At 42.8% G+C, this 17,590-nt stretch overlaps 1 protein-coding gene across 2 annotated transcripts in view; it reads left to right on the top strand.

The window, feature by feature from the left end:
* The window catches only part of LRRC32 (leucine rich repeat containing 32), a 127,751-nt gene that overhangs the window by 101,105 nt on the left and 9,056 nt on the right, over positions 1 to 17,590 (top strand). For both annotated transcript variants that reach the window (XM_086933883.1, XM_086933882.1), the window contains exon 2: positions 11,730 to 11,820. In XM_086933883.1, the coding sequence (XP_086790009.1) occupies positions 11,734 to 11,820 (87 nt within the window). In that variant the 5' untranslated portion in view covers positions 11,730 to 11,733. The remainder of the gene's footprint in view (positions 1 to 11,729; positions 11,821 to 17,590) is intronic.

Below are 17,590 nucleotides of genomic sequence, written 5' to 3'. Positions count from 1 at the left end.
TGCTTTGTAACTAAGGTATTCCTAGGGTAATTTTGTATACACTGCACACTGTCCTTAGCAGCTTAGTGTGATGGTTATTTAATTTTTACAACATGCTTATGCCACAAATGTAAAAAACTAAATCATTTTGCTGCCTAAACGTGATATGCTGGCAAAAACATTTTAAATCAAAAAACATTACCTACACTAGTTTTAACAGTCGAGTTGCTTCTAAGCAGGTAGATGTATTTAGAGCAGGTGTTAGAAACTTTCTTTTTTAATTTTAATACACATCACAAGAAAATATGATTCTTATTGATGTGAAGAAAATGTTCTTTTGACTTTGAGTTACTGTAACTTGAAGACATAGTTTAAACACACACAAATGACTAAAGGAAAAACAAATAGAAAGTAAAAGCTTTGGCAAAGAAAAGTATTGGCCCAACAGCTCTTTCATTGAAATACTTTTCTTGTTGGAGGATCTACACATCAGATGAGGTGAAATGTAGTCACTCACATTAGGGGCGAACCAATGGTTGAAGAGGGCTGGCCCACTGCCCCAAACTATATGCTGTTGTGGGCAGAATGAAATGTGAATGACAGTTGAATGGACCAATGGATGAAGAGGTCTCACCCAAAACCCCTCAATCTATGTGTATATGCATGTGTTTTTTATTTATGATTTTTTAATTATGATATGAGCCTGGCGTAAGACAGCTAAGGGACAGACTTAATAAAAAAAGAGAAATGAAAGGAGCAGGGGACACTTGGGGGGTCATTAGGATGACGGGCGGACTTTGTCCGCTTGCCATCCTGTCGGAATTCGGGACCACCCGCCATAAGGGCGGAGGTCCCGTGGGGGGTATTAGGATGTGCCCGTCACAGTGGTGGGCACATCCTGCATTTTTAGCATTGTGGCGGGCGGTGCTCTCTGCACCGCCCGCCACAATGCTAAAAATGCATTTCAGCATTTGCATTAACAATGCGGCAGGCACCACGCGGTGCCTGCCGCTTTGTTAATGCAAATGAAGGGGGGTACCACAGATAACCCCCGTGTGCACCCCCACCTATACTTCACTCTGGGGGCCCGCAGGGGGCCCCCATAGTGAAGACCACATGCCGCCGCCGCGGAAAGGCACATAACAACAACCATCTTAATATGGCTGGCGGTGTCTGATAGACACCGCCACCATATTATTCCTTTTCCGCCCCGACCGCAAGGCGACCGGGCGGGAAAGCGGCGGACGGTCTTTCCGTCCGCCGAGGTCCCCCCCGCCATACTAATATGGCGGGGGGGAAAGTAGTGTGGATGTCGGGCAGATTGCCCCTGCCAAGCTGGCGGTGGCCACCGCCAGCCTGGCGGGGGCAATCCGCCCGACATTATAATGGGCCCCATAGTGTTGAAGTGGTATTCTATCAACAAAAAATGAATGCATGGAATCTGGCATCCAGCAGAAAAGGTTACGAATGACACTCTCCTATTAAGAAAAACATTGGCAAAGCCAAAAGTTCTCAGTGTTACATCGTTGAGCCATTCCTAACTGGGGAAAGGAGGACCGCACTAGTAAACACATACACTCACTGAGCGTGCCCAAAAACAAATAAACAACAATCCCCTCAAATATACCATGGAACAAACAAACTCATGCAATCCTTGCACTTTGAGACCGCAATGCTCAGGAGTGGGACACACAAAAGAATAGGATAGTCATGAAATCAAGGCAAGACAACAGGGACAGAAAGCAAAGCTAACTAAGCATGAACAAAGGGCTGTTTCAAGCCTGCTCTAAACATATGTTATGTATTAGAAACATCAGCTAGAGCTGTCTGTTGCCGAGACCAAAAATACATTTAGATGGAAATATACATAAGTACTCTTAAGACACAATGAAATAGACAAATGGAAAGTAGAATTTATCTCTAGAGTCAACCTTGAACCTTCCTTCTAGTCTACATGCTTTTGCTAACCTTGCTGAAAGATTTAAGAATTCTGTCATGGATTTCATGGCCTACAGATCCCAGAGGGCTCTTGCTAATGTTTCTGAAAACAGTGAAAACTCTATATAACATTTGGAGAACTGCCGTCCCTATAAGTCTGAAGTCCTACTTCTGTTTACTTCCAAGACTCAGAGAATGATAAGGCATTTCTGCTGCACTCCGGGTGCTACTTCTCACTCTGTTCTCCCCCAAGACATTCTCCTTTGGAGGAGAGTATTTGAGCAGCAGGATTCAAGAGCCCCTGGCTCTTGCACCAAGCATGTTCTTGACCCTTTGTAACAAATCTCTCTTTGAAAAGCGCATTTGCGCATTCAGTGTGTGTTCCCACGTCTTGTTTCAGCCAACTGCAGCTACCCACCTTCAATGCTGTTAATTTGACTGCATGTGAGCAGTACTCATGATCCCTGATTTCAGAACACGCGCTCCGTATTCAAAGTGCTCCTGCTCCCTCCTCCCTGCGGCCCGCCACTCTTTCCTCCATTCTAGAAAACCTCCCACAAAGTAGCACCTTTGTATTTTATGTTTTTTCATTGTCCTTCCTTCTTCTACATCTATGTGTGCCATCTTCTAAGTTGCACTGGATCTGCTTTCAGAGTAGGATGGGCTGCCGTGACCCAGCCATGCCCTCATGGACCCATTCTAGGTGTGCCCTCCTGCAGTGTGGGGCTGGTTTCAACATTTTGGCCAGGGCTGATTCTGATTTCTAGACTGCAGCTCATGCTCCTTTTTATACTTAATTTTGACTTTAGTTATCAGTACTGACAGATAGTACTCCAGTTAGTAGTACCTTTAGTACTCGAGGTCACAGTAGTTTCTTACTAGCTAAGGTCATAGTGTATGTTAAGCCCCTATATTTTGATCTGTGTCCCATTTCCCTCTATTTCAACTCAATGTGCTTCTTTCTTTCCCTTAAGTTATTCGAAATGTTGCATTTATTCATTGGCCCCTTTCTGGGTTGAAACTGTGTCCTATTCTCATAATGGATTTTTTCTCTAGGTTTGTCCTTTTAGCTCACTATTGGTTGCGCTATATATAAATTCTTATGCTCGGTGAGGAGTCTTTCCCCTTTCTTTGTCTGGTCGATGTGTGTGGTCTCCTGTGTCCTATTTGTTCCCAGTGTGCTGGTTGCTATTTGCAGGAAGCAGTCTCTGTTTCCTTGTTTGTGCTTTGGAAACCAGTAACTAAGGTCTGCTCCTGACGCTCCTAATCATGAACTAGAAGAGTGCCGCAGTGGAATGGGCCCTTGCTCAGCAGGAATGGTCTCCCATCAGACCCTGAGAAACCCTGGCACTATTTTCATTCACCTCTAGTGGGACCTCAGCATGTCTCTCATAGTAATAAACCCTTGTTCTTTTCTGTTCACTGCCCAGGGTGTCTCCGAAAGTTGTAATTCTTCTTCTTCTCTTATTGCAGGACTTTCCCTCTCTCTCTCTCTCTCTTTTCTTGCTATTTCTGCTACAATTCTGAAGGTTACATCCCTGAGCCTCTAAACACTCCTCCTCCCACCTCTTGACTAAAACATTCAGAGGGCACTGGTGTACTTGAGAGAGTGAGTCGTACATTTATAAAGTGCAACTAATGCTGAGGTGCTTTGGCGCTGAGCTGTAATAAGAGTGGTAACTGGTATGTAGTGCGCAGGATTAGGTTGATTTAGTTGGAAACAGCCAGGTTTTGATCATTCTCCTGAACTCTGTTAGGTTGTAGCCTGTTAGGTTGTAGCCTGATTGAGATTGGCATTGTGTTCCAAAGTTTGGCTACCCCGCAGGAGAGGGTTCTTCCCCCAACTAGCTCTATGGATTTTTGGGACCTGGACTGGTCCTTTATTGGCCTACATGAGTTTACGACGCGGGATATGCCTGCAAAAAAGTTGCTGAAGGTCCGGAAACCCTCCTCCATACAGTGCCTTATGCACAAAGCACAGCGCTTTGAATACAATGTGCTTCTGGACCGGTAGCCAGTGGAGCTCCCTGAAACTTTGGAGATGGGGTAGTATTTTGGGATGGCAAGGCTTGAAGTTTCAACATTTGACCTTTGTCAACATACATACATAACATTGACACTGTAAAGCACAACTTGTTAAAGGCGATACACTCTCTGGGTCAAGAGAACTGATTGTCAACAGGAGCTACTCTCTGGGTCAAGAGAACCGATTGTCCTCAGGGGTCGACATTGACTTTATGGAACCCTTCATATATTCTTTGTACCAGGATATTGAGATGGCCTCAGATGTTCAGGCCGCAGTGTCTCGCCAACTGACAGTCTCTGATTTGCAGAGAGAACCCTCCCACAGCCTAGCTGATTTCCTGTCTGGATCACTACTGTCACACCCAGGCATCAGCCCCCAAGAATAATATACTTTCCCTTCATACATAACACATTGACAGATAGTTTATGCAACTATTCACATGTGAGTAAGAGTTATGCATGTCTCTGGTGGCAACATTTACTGCTCTATTGAAACTGGCATGGATACATACACCTCACACAGGCCAACATTTTAGAAGAGCAAAGTGGGAGATTGAAAAAAAAAGAATCGAGAGGATGTATTTCCCCCATTGACTTCTATTGATGAAGAAGAGGCAATTTCAGGCAGGAGGTAGCTAAAATGACGCCATCATTGGCTTCTAAAATAGGGAATATTGGCATGTATGACACCTTTACATGAACACAGCTTTTCAAAATGTATGTTGGTGTCTTTGAAAGGCATTTAATAAATGACAAAAGTGAAGGTGGATTCAGCAGAGCATGCTTTATAAAGTTTGTCCTGACGATTTTGGCCACCGCGACTGACACCAGGAGGTTTTTTGGCTTAGTAAGGCCACCATCCCCTGGCTTCCGACCTGCAGAGCGTCAATAAGCGTGCAAGAGCATGGACGACATTAGAGGGTCATCGGTGTATCCTGGCCAACCATGAGCAAGACTTCGCAGTGAGGCCAAAGCAAACAATGGCGAATTGACCTCTCAACTTCCACGTGAGGCCAAACAGAGGAAACGGGGAAATGTCCTGTTGAGTTCCTGTTAATTGACCGACTGTGCGATAGCCTGACACGTTTCCTCCTCAGCGCTGCTTGTAATAACGGGACACGAGTTATATTCCGCCCTGGGTTTGTTCACTGGATACCACGAGGCCCTAAAGAAAACACGGGGCAGCTTCCCTGAAGTTCGAGAATGTCCCTGTGAGTCAGAGGGGACAATGGGACTGTGTTCAGCAAACTATTCCGAAAAATAATAACGTTTTTGGCACGGTTTCCAATTAAAGTTTATTGACATCCTGCAGATGCGTGTGCAATGAGCTCACGCTGCGCTTTATTGCTCCGAAACATGTATCCCCTGGATTTGAGAGCTTTCTTTGTGCTGTGGAATGGAATATCTTTCGAGGAACAGAAGGATTTGTGTTTAAATAAATGGATCAAGCCCTAAAATGTTGTAGTAGAGTTGACATGCTGCTTAGAAGTATTTTGTCGGGGTGGGGAGGGGGCTCGGTAGGAGTCAAGGTGTTACATTACAGTTTATTACAGCTCAAAAAACCTGCCTGCATCGATCAGAATGAATGTAAGAGCACTCATAAAAAGTACGTTAATGTGCTTTCAATTATTTCCTGTTGGTGCACGGGGACTTGTAGATGGGTTGGAATGTTTACTACTATACCACCATTTTCAACTACTGTAATTTACTCAATTAACTACGGCTACCCGATTAAATATTGGTCGCATGGTCCCACTCTTCGGTGACCCTGTGTGCATCTAGCCATAGTACTCGGGGGCATATTACCAACAAGTAGCGATATTTATCGCTAAATAGGCTTAGCGACGATTTTTTATCGCTGAGCATCGCCGGAATTTATCGCTGAGATAACGTGCTATTAGCAACGTTTATCTCCAAAGCGATACATATTCCGGCGAAATGCATGAATATCGCAGAGAATACAGCGATATTCACGCATTAGCGACAAAATGCTCTTAGCCATGTTATCCACCTCCCATTGGATAACATGGCTAAGAACTGGTCTGGGCAGGTGTTAGTATTTGGAGATATCTGCTCTTAGCACAAATATGTCCATAGCTACGCCTGCCTTGCTAATATGCGATAGTGATGTTAGGGTCTGTTTTCAGTTGCTAACAGTTGGGTACGCCCACTTTGCATGTCATTAGCGATAAATATCGCAAACATGCAAAGCGGGCCCCAAACCGCTCGCTATCACCTAAAAGCTGTCGCTAACTGCTGTTAGCGACAGCTTGCTAATAGGGCGATAGAATGATTGGCGCTTAGCAGCCGAAAACGGCCGCTAAAGCGGCAAAAATTCCCTATCGACACCCTTGATAATATGCCCCTCGGTTCTTTAAAAGAATAGTTTTGGCAAGCCTTAGTTTCATCATTATTTCCGGGACTCCCTGCGCTAATGACTATCTTCATGTTTCGCAGTGGCACGCAATGCAAACTTCTTTTGAGAATGACTACGGTTCCCACCACATCATGAATGTCCCCTCCATGTCCACCTTCAAAAGTATGCAAAAAATACCTCATTGAAAAACACATTAGTTCTCCAAGAAGAATCTGATTCTCACCCACATGAATTTTACTCATCTTATTTCAGTACTAGGGCTTCTTAGCAGTGGCCCAGAGTAATCCCTGCTTTTGTACTGCAGCTAGAATAATTTTACAGAGGGTCGTAATTAATCCAGGGGCAGAGCAACAACTAGGATTACACCTTGTTCAGGAATAACATGCAGGAAGTGGTGTTTACATGCCGATTTCTACTTATTTTCCCCTCAGTATTTCAGACAGGAGATTAAAGAGACTTTCATCTGCCAAAATCTCCATACAAAATATTCTCAACAAATATTTCAGATAGACCTGGTAACTTCTGTTACTGGGCTCGATAAACTTAATGGTCTGCTTGTTATGATGGTTTAAGTCGAGCAATTATGCTGTTTGATGTTACACTTGGCTGGTACTATGCTTGGATTTACTCTTATATCATCATCCTCATCCCCTTCTACATTTTACTCTCCACCAGGCATCACACATCCTCCATCATTGCATTTGTACCCATATGTGCATCTTTGCTGTTGTTCCTTTATTGTCCACCCAGATGAGACACTCATGTTGTACTCCTTGCTCACACCAAAGCTGTCAAATAATGCAATCCTATAATACTTTGCTAAGCTTTTAAATGGTGATCTTTTCTATCATATGCATTCCTGTATTAGTGTAACACCTAGTCCACACAGGGCACCACCTCTGTCATTGCAAATGCTTGAATCAATTATGTCTCTGAATAGTCAGACCTAATAGTAAACTCTATCTTAATGCTTGCTGCTTTTAAAGGAATTATGTAATTTGTTATGTATTTGTAGTATCTCTAAGTACATTTATAAATAGTTGTAGAATGTTCTTCCTTTTTAAGTCAATTGTTATTTCTTGCCAGTGCCGTCCACTTGACAAATAAAGAAAATGAAGAATAAAATGAAAAATTTGCAAAAAACCACAAAAAAAGGAATATTTTCAAATATTTGTTATATATGGTGGTACTCTTTGAGGTTCAGGTGAATTTAGGAGACCGGGTTTAAATGTCTAGACCTCCTCAAAAGTATGGAAGATCTGTAACCTGTAGGACAAAACAGATATCAGGATAATTATGGTTATATTTTACTGTTATCCGTTTTAATGCACAACTCATGTAGTTACTCCATTTATTGTTTTTCGTTAAGTGCGAAGTTACCCTTGGCTATTTAAGAGCACTTGTTGAGAGGAATGGCCAAGAGATGTCACTGGCGCTAAATGGGGGGTTACATTTGAATAGATGACCTGGCCACAGCCCTGGAACTTACACCTTAATGATAGTCGATGATTGATGATAGTTGATATTTGATCACTTCTTTAGAAACTTTGACAAAGGAGGGACTACCTGTCTTATGTTACTCTACTGAACAGAAGCATTTAACACAGAATCAGAGTGCACGCCTGGACACGCTTTGTAACAGGATGGGCATCGGTGGGACCTTAGTAACGCCATATTGAAATGCTTATCCGAATGTAATCAAAAAGTTAGAATTGAGAAATCCATCCCGGATTCCGTATCTTTGTCATTCGGTGTTCCGCTCATTCTTTTCAGTCTTAAAGTGCACCCACCTAGAGAACGCCTTGACGAGCTTAGTATCCCATATTACCAGTATGCAGAGGATGTGGTCAGGGAGTGAGGAGTCTGGATCCATAGGCATTTGTTCTCAAAACAGAGAGGTTTGTATTCTAAATTTTGTTTGCTCAGGTGAAAATGTAGTGACTTCATTGCAGGAACATAGTTACTGATGGTTTCAGATTAAGGATGTGACAAGCCAAGTTCATTTGGGAGCTTTCATCTTTGCTGAAAGGCCTCTCAATATTGATAGTGCATTTCAATTTGCAAAATAAAATATTTTTTTCTTTATTATACATAGTTAATTAAATGATATATTATACAAAATAAACATTTATGATTACAATTATGCAAGATTGTCTTCACACCAATTAATATAATGTGTACTGCTCAAGTTCTACATAATTCCTTTTCATTAATGGTAATCCTTTTTTGAGACACGAATGAAATCGTGTTAAACACTTCTACATATACAAAGCGGCACTTCTAGCGATAAATGGGATAAGTAGTAACGAAGACATTCTGTTTCATAATTATAATACTCACCACCCGGTGCACATTAAGGCTCCTGACATCTCCATTTCTGTGGACCTCATACAATGAGATTTTGCTCCACAGCCATTCACCCAGGAAGAGCGGCTCCGAAAACCAGTGGCATTGTTGAGATTGTTGGAACAATTGCTCCACAGATGAACTCCTAGGACTGGTCCAGACATACAACTGCTCAAGTTCAGTGGTCGACTGTTGCAATGTATATCCTGCAAATTTTCCAATGGCGGTACAATATTGCATATTGATTCGCTGACATAGGTCTAAGTGTCCCACATTAAAAAGACATACATCTTAATGTGCTGATTTCAGGGTGGACCCATATACTTCATACATGTGCTCTCAGGTAAAAAGTATCTGGACCTGCTACACTCATGATCCTCAGAAAATGCACCCACACATGATTCACTACGCCAGTCTGCCGCCCCGTGCGGTGAACACCACTACCTTGAAGAACCCAGGCAGGGGTTTTGGCCATTAGCTCTATTCTTTAAAGTTAGATATTCAGAACAGTACCATGAGATATACCTACGTCATGTGTGCTAGGAAAGTGTTATCCCTCCCACTATCGTACTAGCTCTCCGTCTCCCACTGTGTCTCACCTTTCTCCTTCCATATCCTTTTCTCTTTCCTTGTCTCATTCTGACTGGACCTGATTGAGGGTAATCATGTGACTTACGCTATTTGAGTTATCAACCCTGTACCACCTGCTATGGTAAGTAGGCATTGACTGCTCACCTTTACCACCCTAGAAGTGCCCAGCGCACAAAGGAAGAGACCTGGTTTTCTGGTTGGAGTACCCTTATACCTAACACCTGGGGTCAATGTTAGTGCCTGTGTAAACTCCTGTACATGATAGTACTCACCAGAGATACTACACTGGGACCATTGACTCCTCGGGCCCTACAGGAAAGGCCTCATGCTGGAGCAGGAAGACTTTGACGCAAACACACGTTATCAAGCGCGGAGGACCCGTGTATTTTTCGAGATCACGCCGGATTTAGGGTTGTGATTTAACCCAGATATACTTACTCTCACTACTCGGGTTGCGTTAGATATTACTGTGTTTTTATGGAACCATAATATAATTGCTTGTGCATGACTACGCTCTAGATTATACATAGGTTCGTTCAGGAGCATCCTTACTCAGAGCCTAGAGGGGTGTCGCCATACTGTAGGAAGCTCTATTGATTAGAGGAACCTACATCCCCTTCATGCACCCTTTTGTGGGCCTGTGTGCTCCAACTTTTGACACACGTCTTTAAGATTTGGTTCTGAATACATTGATCTTCATGATTTTGCTGCTAGGCGACCTACTGCCGCGACTGATGATCGTTTCTTTGCCTTGAGAAAGTCCGAATACCAATCTTGTACAGACGAAACACATTTTGGCTGTAATTCACATCTGAATATGACCGAGGAATAAAGAAAAGTATACATCCAAAACATCATGATTTGGTCATGTTGTCCCGATGAACTTTGTGATCACTTTATGTCATTGACTAATTGGTGTATTTGTTGAACTTGGGTGTACTTTGATTGTATATACTTGTGATTGCCAAGACCTTATATAACTGTATTTGGGGTGTGCTTCGCTGACCTTCTTTTTGATACAAACACACATCTACCCCTTACCTACAGAAAACTGTAGCCTCTGTCTGCACAAACATGAGTGTTGGAAAGCTGAATACACCACAACCGTAATGGGCCAGATTTACTATGAGTTGGCGTGGGCACTTGTTCAAAAAAAGGTTGCACATCAATGCGTAAAATGGTTCCTAGGACAGGTCTGATCAACTTTGAGCATTACAACTATTTTTCAACAAATGGTGACATGAGTACAGAGATAGAGTCAATTTGCTAGGTCGAGCACCAAACGATGCAACCATCTATGCAAAATGCAAAAGGGTTGTAAAGGGGGGGGGGGGGGGTAAGCAAAGCCTAACTGAAAAAGGGCCAGCATGTTACTTGGGGTGGAACAGAGGAGGACACATGTACCAACATGTTCAATGAAAGCAGCAAAATCATAATCCTGATCCAAGGATCTGTCAGACATTCACTGCTGAAACTTGCAACTGCTGCTTCCTGCCTTTGACACTACCTTCTTTCCACTATAGGTAAGCCATCACTGCCACAGCTTCTGACTACAAATTAGGGGCTTCATTTATGGTTTTTTTGCAGTAGGGCAGCGCAGCAGGCCTTGCTGTTGCGCGGCCCTAAGGCAAAACAAAAAGGCATGAATGCACTGTATCTCTTAGATACAGCGCATTCCTGTCCTTTCCCCCGACGCACAATGTGCTGACGTGCGCCTACGTAGGCACCTTTGCACCATGGTGCAGGGGTGCCTACGTTGCGGGGATGATTGTTTTTGTGCAGGAAGGGAAAATGTCCTGCACAAAAACAATCACAAGAGGCTTTTTCCTCTTTCTATGTAAGCTGCAAAATGCAGCACACATAGAAAGAGGAAAAAACGAGGAGAAATAAAGATATTTCTCCTCGTTTGATGCTTCCTCAGACTTAAAACTTCTCGTACATTTGGGGCAGTCTCAAAAAGCCATGGAAGTTGCTGGGAACGCGCCCAACAACACCCATGGAATGCTACTTTCACACCGTTTTCTGCGTGAAAGGGGCACATATTTATAAGGTCATGAAAAGCCACGTAACATGGCTTTACTGGGCCTTATAAATATGCCAATGGCACATTGCGCCACCAGACCGTCAAAAAAGTGGCGCCCCGGTGGCCCATTAGTGCCGGTAGGGCTTCATAAATGTATCCGCATGTAGAACGTTTCACTTCACTCTCTAGTTCTGCTGATCTGAATCCGTGTCCCTCCATCTGGGTAGACATTACAGCTGAAGATAGTTTCATCGTTCACCAAACAAAGGAACACAATACTTGTGAATAGACATAAACCTGTGCCTCTTAGTATTAAGTGTTCTGCTTGCAGATAGTATATGTTATCTATATGAATTGTGGTGTATGCTCTGTCTTTTAAAAGAGATTGTGAACATAATTTTTCCTGCTATTATTTTGTTCTGAGAACAAGTGTGTTTTGTTTCTCCTCAGAGCCATGCGGCTGTATCTGCTGCTATTCCTGGCAGTTGTGAATGGAGGGATTTCTACATATCGACCCTGGGAGGAGTCGCCCTGTCTGATGGTAAGAGTTTTGGTTACACAAAGTAATTGCTACTTTTTAAAATTTGTATCCCTGCTGTTAGGTTTACCTGTTTTTTAGTCAATTTTAGGTTTTTGCCTTCATTTGCAGTGGTTGGCAACTTACTTTCCTGTAATCTTCATTACACTGAGTTATACTCTTCCTCCCAACAGTCATTGTTATATAAATATTTGGGGGCGAAAGACATTTACTCATTGGAAAAAAACCCGTTTTCTGTTTCCCAAAGCTTTTCTCCATAATTAACAATATATTAGTCTTGTGAATTCACAAGTAAGACACACCTAAGCCTGGAGTAAGACACAACTGCTCAGAGACAAAATTGTGAATCTGGCCCTGGTTTCCATGTTTGTATAAGAAGGGCCTAAATAACTTGCCAAAGTGTTTGCATGGTACTTGATGGCATAATTTTGATCACCCCTTCTCCTGCCGACGTAGCTGAGCAGTATTCTCTGCCAAGCGATGTAGCCTATTCTACTGCCATTTCTAACTCCCATTGGGTAGTAGCCATGCCCAACACCATGCTAGCCAATACCCATTTCTTTAAAGTGGAACTACATTGACAAGTATATAAATGCAGTGAAAAGCTATGCTATTAATGATAATTTCCTCAACAGCACCCAAAAAATGATCTCCATAAATACACTTCACCCTATCAGGCCCTGAAACTAAAAGTGCCTGGAAGTTAGTGGATTCTCAGAGGCTCAAGCACTCTACTACCAGAAACCCCACCATTTGAGAAAGAAAAAAGACAGAAAGAGTAATTCTCAGGAAGAGCTCCTAAGATCAGGAACTCAGGACCACCTTCAGTCAGAACTCCATCCTTCTTTGAAGCCTACAAAAAGGACTTCAAGTCCTTCCTACTCCAGTGCTGCTACCCCATATAACTTGAGTTCTTTTCCTAGCTGACTGCTGTGGATTACTTCGTTGTATGATGGTATATCCCCTACCTCTCTCTCCTATACCCCACCTCTCTCTCCTATACCCCCCTCTCTCTCCTATAACCTACCTCCCTCTACTATACCCCACCTCTCTGTCCTATATTCTTCCTCTCTCTACTATACCCTACCTCTCTGTCCTATACCCTACCTCTCTGTTCTATACCCTATCTCTCTCCTATACCCTATTTCTCACTCCGCCTCTCAATACCGTGGAGGTACTTTCCTACTCTAGAGACTGCTGCCCACTTTTTGTACTTCGAAATAGCTCCGCCACGTATTTATATCTCGACCGTGCTATATAAAACTGCTAAATAAACAGCAGTATCTCTTTTTTAATATTTGGGGAATGACTATACTCTAGAAGCTTGCTGTCCAATTTACAGAGTCTGACGCTATGTTTGGTCCCACGTGCTCTACCTTTTAGTTGTATTTCTTTTTTGATCAGGTGAAGAGAGCAGCCCGTGATCACTGCCCAATTGAAAGCAAGTTTATTGGGATTCCATCCATTCATGCAATCCTAGCTGACCCTGTGGGTCAGGTCAATACAGACAATCCATGCCACAAGGACACCAGCTGTAGGAGAAAGTTGTGTGACAAGATGTCTGCCTAAGGTGAAAGGGAGTCTGCTACAAACTACTGCATTCTTTCCAAGAAATAATTTGTTTAGTAACCTACCTTATCCAGTGCTTAATTTGAAAGAAAAAAATAGGTGCCAGGGCTCTTGTCCGAAGATGACTGCAGCTTGCACTACACATTGCCCCCGCTATGCTGCCAATAATAGTACCAGCTCAACTACTTACCATCACATTCCTACAAGTGAGACAGTTCGGACTATTTCAGGCCCCCAAAGCTATCAGAATGACTTGGCGGCAGCTAATAGTAATTTTTATTGTATGTTGAAATAATAATTAACTGTTGTTGTGGACATCTCTAAATTAGCCTACAATGCCACCTTGTGGCAGACTGTCACAAGCACCAGTGTTGACAATTAAGCACCGGTGCCGAGCACCAGAGACCACTGGCTCAGATTAAGCACTGGCCTTATCCATTTAACTGAAAAAAGTTACTGGTCCAGTGGGTCTCAGACATGACTTTCAGGGGAAGCTAGGAAGTAAGTAATACAGATCATGCTAAGGAAGTACTAAAATGCTTGGAACACAGCTTGAATAGGCACCAAATTGGGGGACTCTGACTGAGACCAGTTTATAGATGATTATGATGTTTTTCTCTTTCAGGAGACATGGAGTATACCGCCCATCGTTAGGAATAGGTGCACCTCCTTTATTACCCCTGCACTCTAATCCTCCAGAGGGAGGCCATTGGGATGATTGGTAATATGGGTGCGGACAGAACTACAATGTTCAATCAAGATCCTACCCATTCATTCTTTGGATGTGTTGGCCGTTAGAATAGATTTTAGCTGTGGCAACTCCCTGGTGTTGATTAATGCCTACAATCGGATTGTGCGGAGGTAAGAAGGAACTCAAATGCTAAGCATCTTAGGGGATTTTTTGATTGAGTATAGGGGTGGAGGGGAGCTTAAAGCAGGTGACCTGAACACCAGCTTCGAACCCCTAATTTCATTGGACCCATATTTATTGGCTGAGATGAATAAAGAATGGGGAATTCCATCTATAAATCTCCCTCCCATTAAATGGTCCCTACAGCAGGCCTAGATATTTGCACTAAGTTTACATTTTTAGTTTAGAGCCACAAATGGGCAGACTGCGTCAGGTACATGAATGGAAACACACCTTTAACAGGCCAGGGAACATCAGCATTGTTGATTTATTTTTTAGTTAGCCTGAAGAGCGGATGTATGTTCAGGACATTGTGGCTTTGGAAAAGGTGGACAGTGATCACAATGCCCTTTGTTTGACTTTACTGGGTTCCCTTGCCGATACCCTGCTTTCCTGGGGCCATGTCCAAATAGGAGGCAGTGAACACTCCAATAATGGAAAGACTATTAAATGGGGTTGGGCTGAAAAGCACCTAGAAGATGTGGAGGTGGTGAACAACATGGCTAAAGAACAGGTAAAGTTACTAAAAAACCTTGCCCCAGAGGAGAGAGGGTTGTTTTTGGCCAAATCCCGGAGACCTTGTCAAGAGACACTAAGTATGCGGGCTAAAAACAGAAGGAAATTGCCTGGGATACAAAGGCATGTAGGATAGCCAAAACTCAACTACTGTTAGCTGCCATGACTAGGGATAGGTCACAACTGGTAATATGTAGGGCAACTTACAAGAGCGAACTGAGAAAGGCCATGGGGGAATGGGAAAACTCCCTCTGAGATGAGCTGTCCCATGCTCTATCAACTAAAGACAACATTACATTTTGGGTCAAATTGGCAGTGAGATCGAATGGTGCAAAAGATCTGTGGAGAACTTAATACAACCCCAGAATTGGGTATCTCATTTTAGTAATTTATACTCCTGCATGAACGCCGCAGTGTGAGTCAATGTGGACCCCGTGCTGGTAGTAAAACGTAAGGATACAAACAGCATAGAAGTAATCCTGTGGGGGACCGAGGAGGCTATTAACTCTAAACTGCTAGGGAAAGCACCAGGACCGAAAAGAATTCCAAACAAGCTCTTTAAATTACATCTGGGTATCTGAGGCTCCTACATGAGCCACCTCTCAAATCTCCTTTAAAAGGGTATGCAGATTCCTGTGTCATGGTGTTCGGTGGAAATCCTACCAATCTATTAGAAGGGCCAACAAAATACCCCTATAGGCCAATTAGTCTAATCGACACATCACAGAAGATTTCCTGAAAACAAGTCTTGAAATTCATCTCAGATTGGATTAGGAAGAATAATGTGCTTTCAGAGTTCCAGGCAGCATTTAGAGGTGGAACTGGTGCAGTAGACCAGGTTTACTTCTTAAATTGCCTTTCTTGGAAGACTGTGACAGTAAACAAGGAATGCCTTTTTCTCGCCTTTGTTGTCTAAAGTGCAGCATTCGACCTGGTGCTAAGGGCTCTGCTGTGGACTACACTGGATAGGATGGGCATTCCGCCGAACCTATTGGCAGTTCTGGTACGGCTGCATAAAGAGAATTATGCCGGGGTTATATGGGCGGGGAGGGGGAGCTCACTGAACCAATTAGCATCAGGCAGGAAGGGGAAACGGCCTGAACAATGTGGGAAGAGCCATGCATGCCTTGCGTGCCTTTCCAACACAAGCGCAAATGCAACCACGCTTGCCTTAAACACGCATGTGCCTTAACCACGCATTTATACGTGGTCTAGATGCTGAGATGGGCGGGACAAGGAACAGGAAGGATCAGGAGAGGACATGGTGAGGTAAGTGGGGATGTTTGAAAAGAGACATTGCACCTGCTGAGAGCTATCCTTGGTGGAGGTCCAATTGCTGCTTTAGGCCATTTTCCTGTATTGTGCAATTATTCTTTTATGATTCTTTTATGATCTATGCACTATTTTTTCTTTTTCTTTTGCACTGTTACTTTACACGGCCTAGGTTTACAATGCATCATCTCAGGGGATTGGTAACAGCTTGGTAGCTGTTAAAATTTACTTGGCTGACCTGCCTTCAATTGATACAGGAGAGAGTGCATCCTTATGCGATTTTAATGTGTTTTTATTTAATTTATTACATTTTATTGCTTCATAAATGGTTTATATATTTTTGAAATCTTCTGTATCCAAAAGTGTTGATTGACAGGTTGGGGAGGCTGTTGTATTGTATTAATTGTACTATGTAGGAGATGTAGTTTTATTTTTGTACCTTCCAAGATTTTTATGTCCGTAATTTTATGATCTATGTGTAGATCGAAATAGAGTTATGACGATGAGTAAGTGCTTTCCCTACATTGTCACAGCCAACCTCTGTTCAGCCTTCGTGATTTAACAAAGCAGACTTGAGCTTTCAAAGCAAGGATGTCTTTATCTTTGCTACTTTTAGTAACTGGATATTTGGGCTGTTGCCAATCACATGCAGCAGCCTCGAGCTTTCAATAGCACGTTTTACAACTACCTATTGTTCGGGACAAAGGATGAATGACGTAACTTCAAATAATGGCATTATCACGTTCACCTTCCCTACGACTTTACTGAGATTATTATACTGGATGAAGTTACCAGATGATTCCAAATCTCTGAGACTTTGCTTCACCGACGTGTCAAAGGGCCCGATTCACAGAATGAACTTAAGACTCAATCCTAAATTTACTACTATTTTGGTATTCACAGAATGCACTTACTACTTTTGGCATTCACAGAATGAACTTATTACTTTTGGTATTCACAGAAGTTAGGATTTTGTCTTAAATTTGTCTTAAAACAGATTAAAGACAGACTTAAGACAAACTTAGGATAGACTTAAGACAGACTTAAGACAAAATCCTAACCTAAGTCTGTCTTAAGTCTGCCTTAAGTCTGTCTTAAGTTTGTCTTAAGACAAACTTAAGACAAAATCCTAACTTTTGTGAATACCAAAAGTAGCAAATTCATTCTGTGAATACCAAAAGTAGTAAGTGCATTCTGCGAATACCAAAATAGTAGTAAGATTAGGATTGAGTCATAAGGTCATTCTGTGAATCGGGCCCAAAGTCATTAAATTGAAAAGAACGGATAACTAACTTCCTAAATGTATATGGCTCATAAATGAAAGTCCAGAGCTGAAAGCATACTGGTCGGCCGCGGCCCGTGCAGGTAAGAATGGTGGGGCCGGGTTGAGGGGAGATTCGACAGATGACCACGAGGGAAAAAAATAAATAAAGGAATAATTTTCCCTCGTCGTCGTGTGTCAAATTCCCCCACACCCAGCCTTACCGCCTCACCGCGCTTGCCTGC

Source organism: Lissotriton vulgaris, chromosome 8 (assembly GCF_964263255.1).
Source record: "Lissotriton vulgaris chromosome 8, aLisVul1.2, whole genome shotgun sequence".
In the NCBI taxonomy this organism is placed as follows: domain Eukaryota; kingdom Metazoa; phylum Chordata; class Amphibia; order Caudata; family Salamandridae; genus Lissotriton; species Lissotriton vulgaris.
The sequence above is the reverse complement of the archived record's forward strand: the minus strand, read 5'-3'. Positions and strand labels throughout refer to the sequence as shown.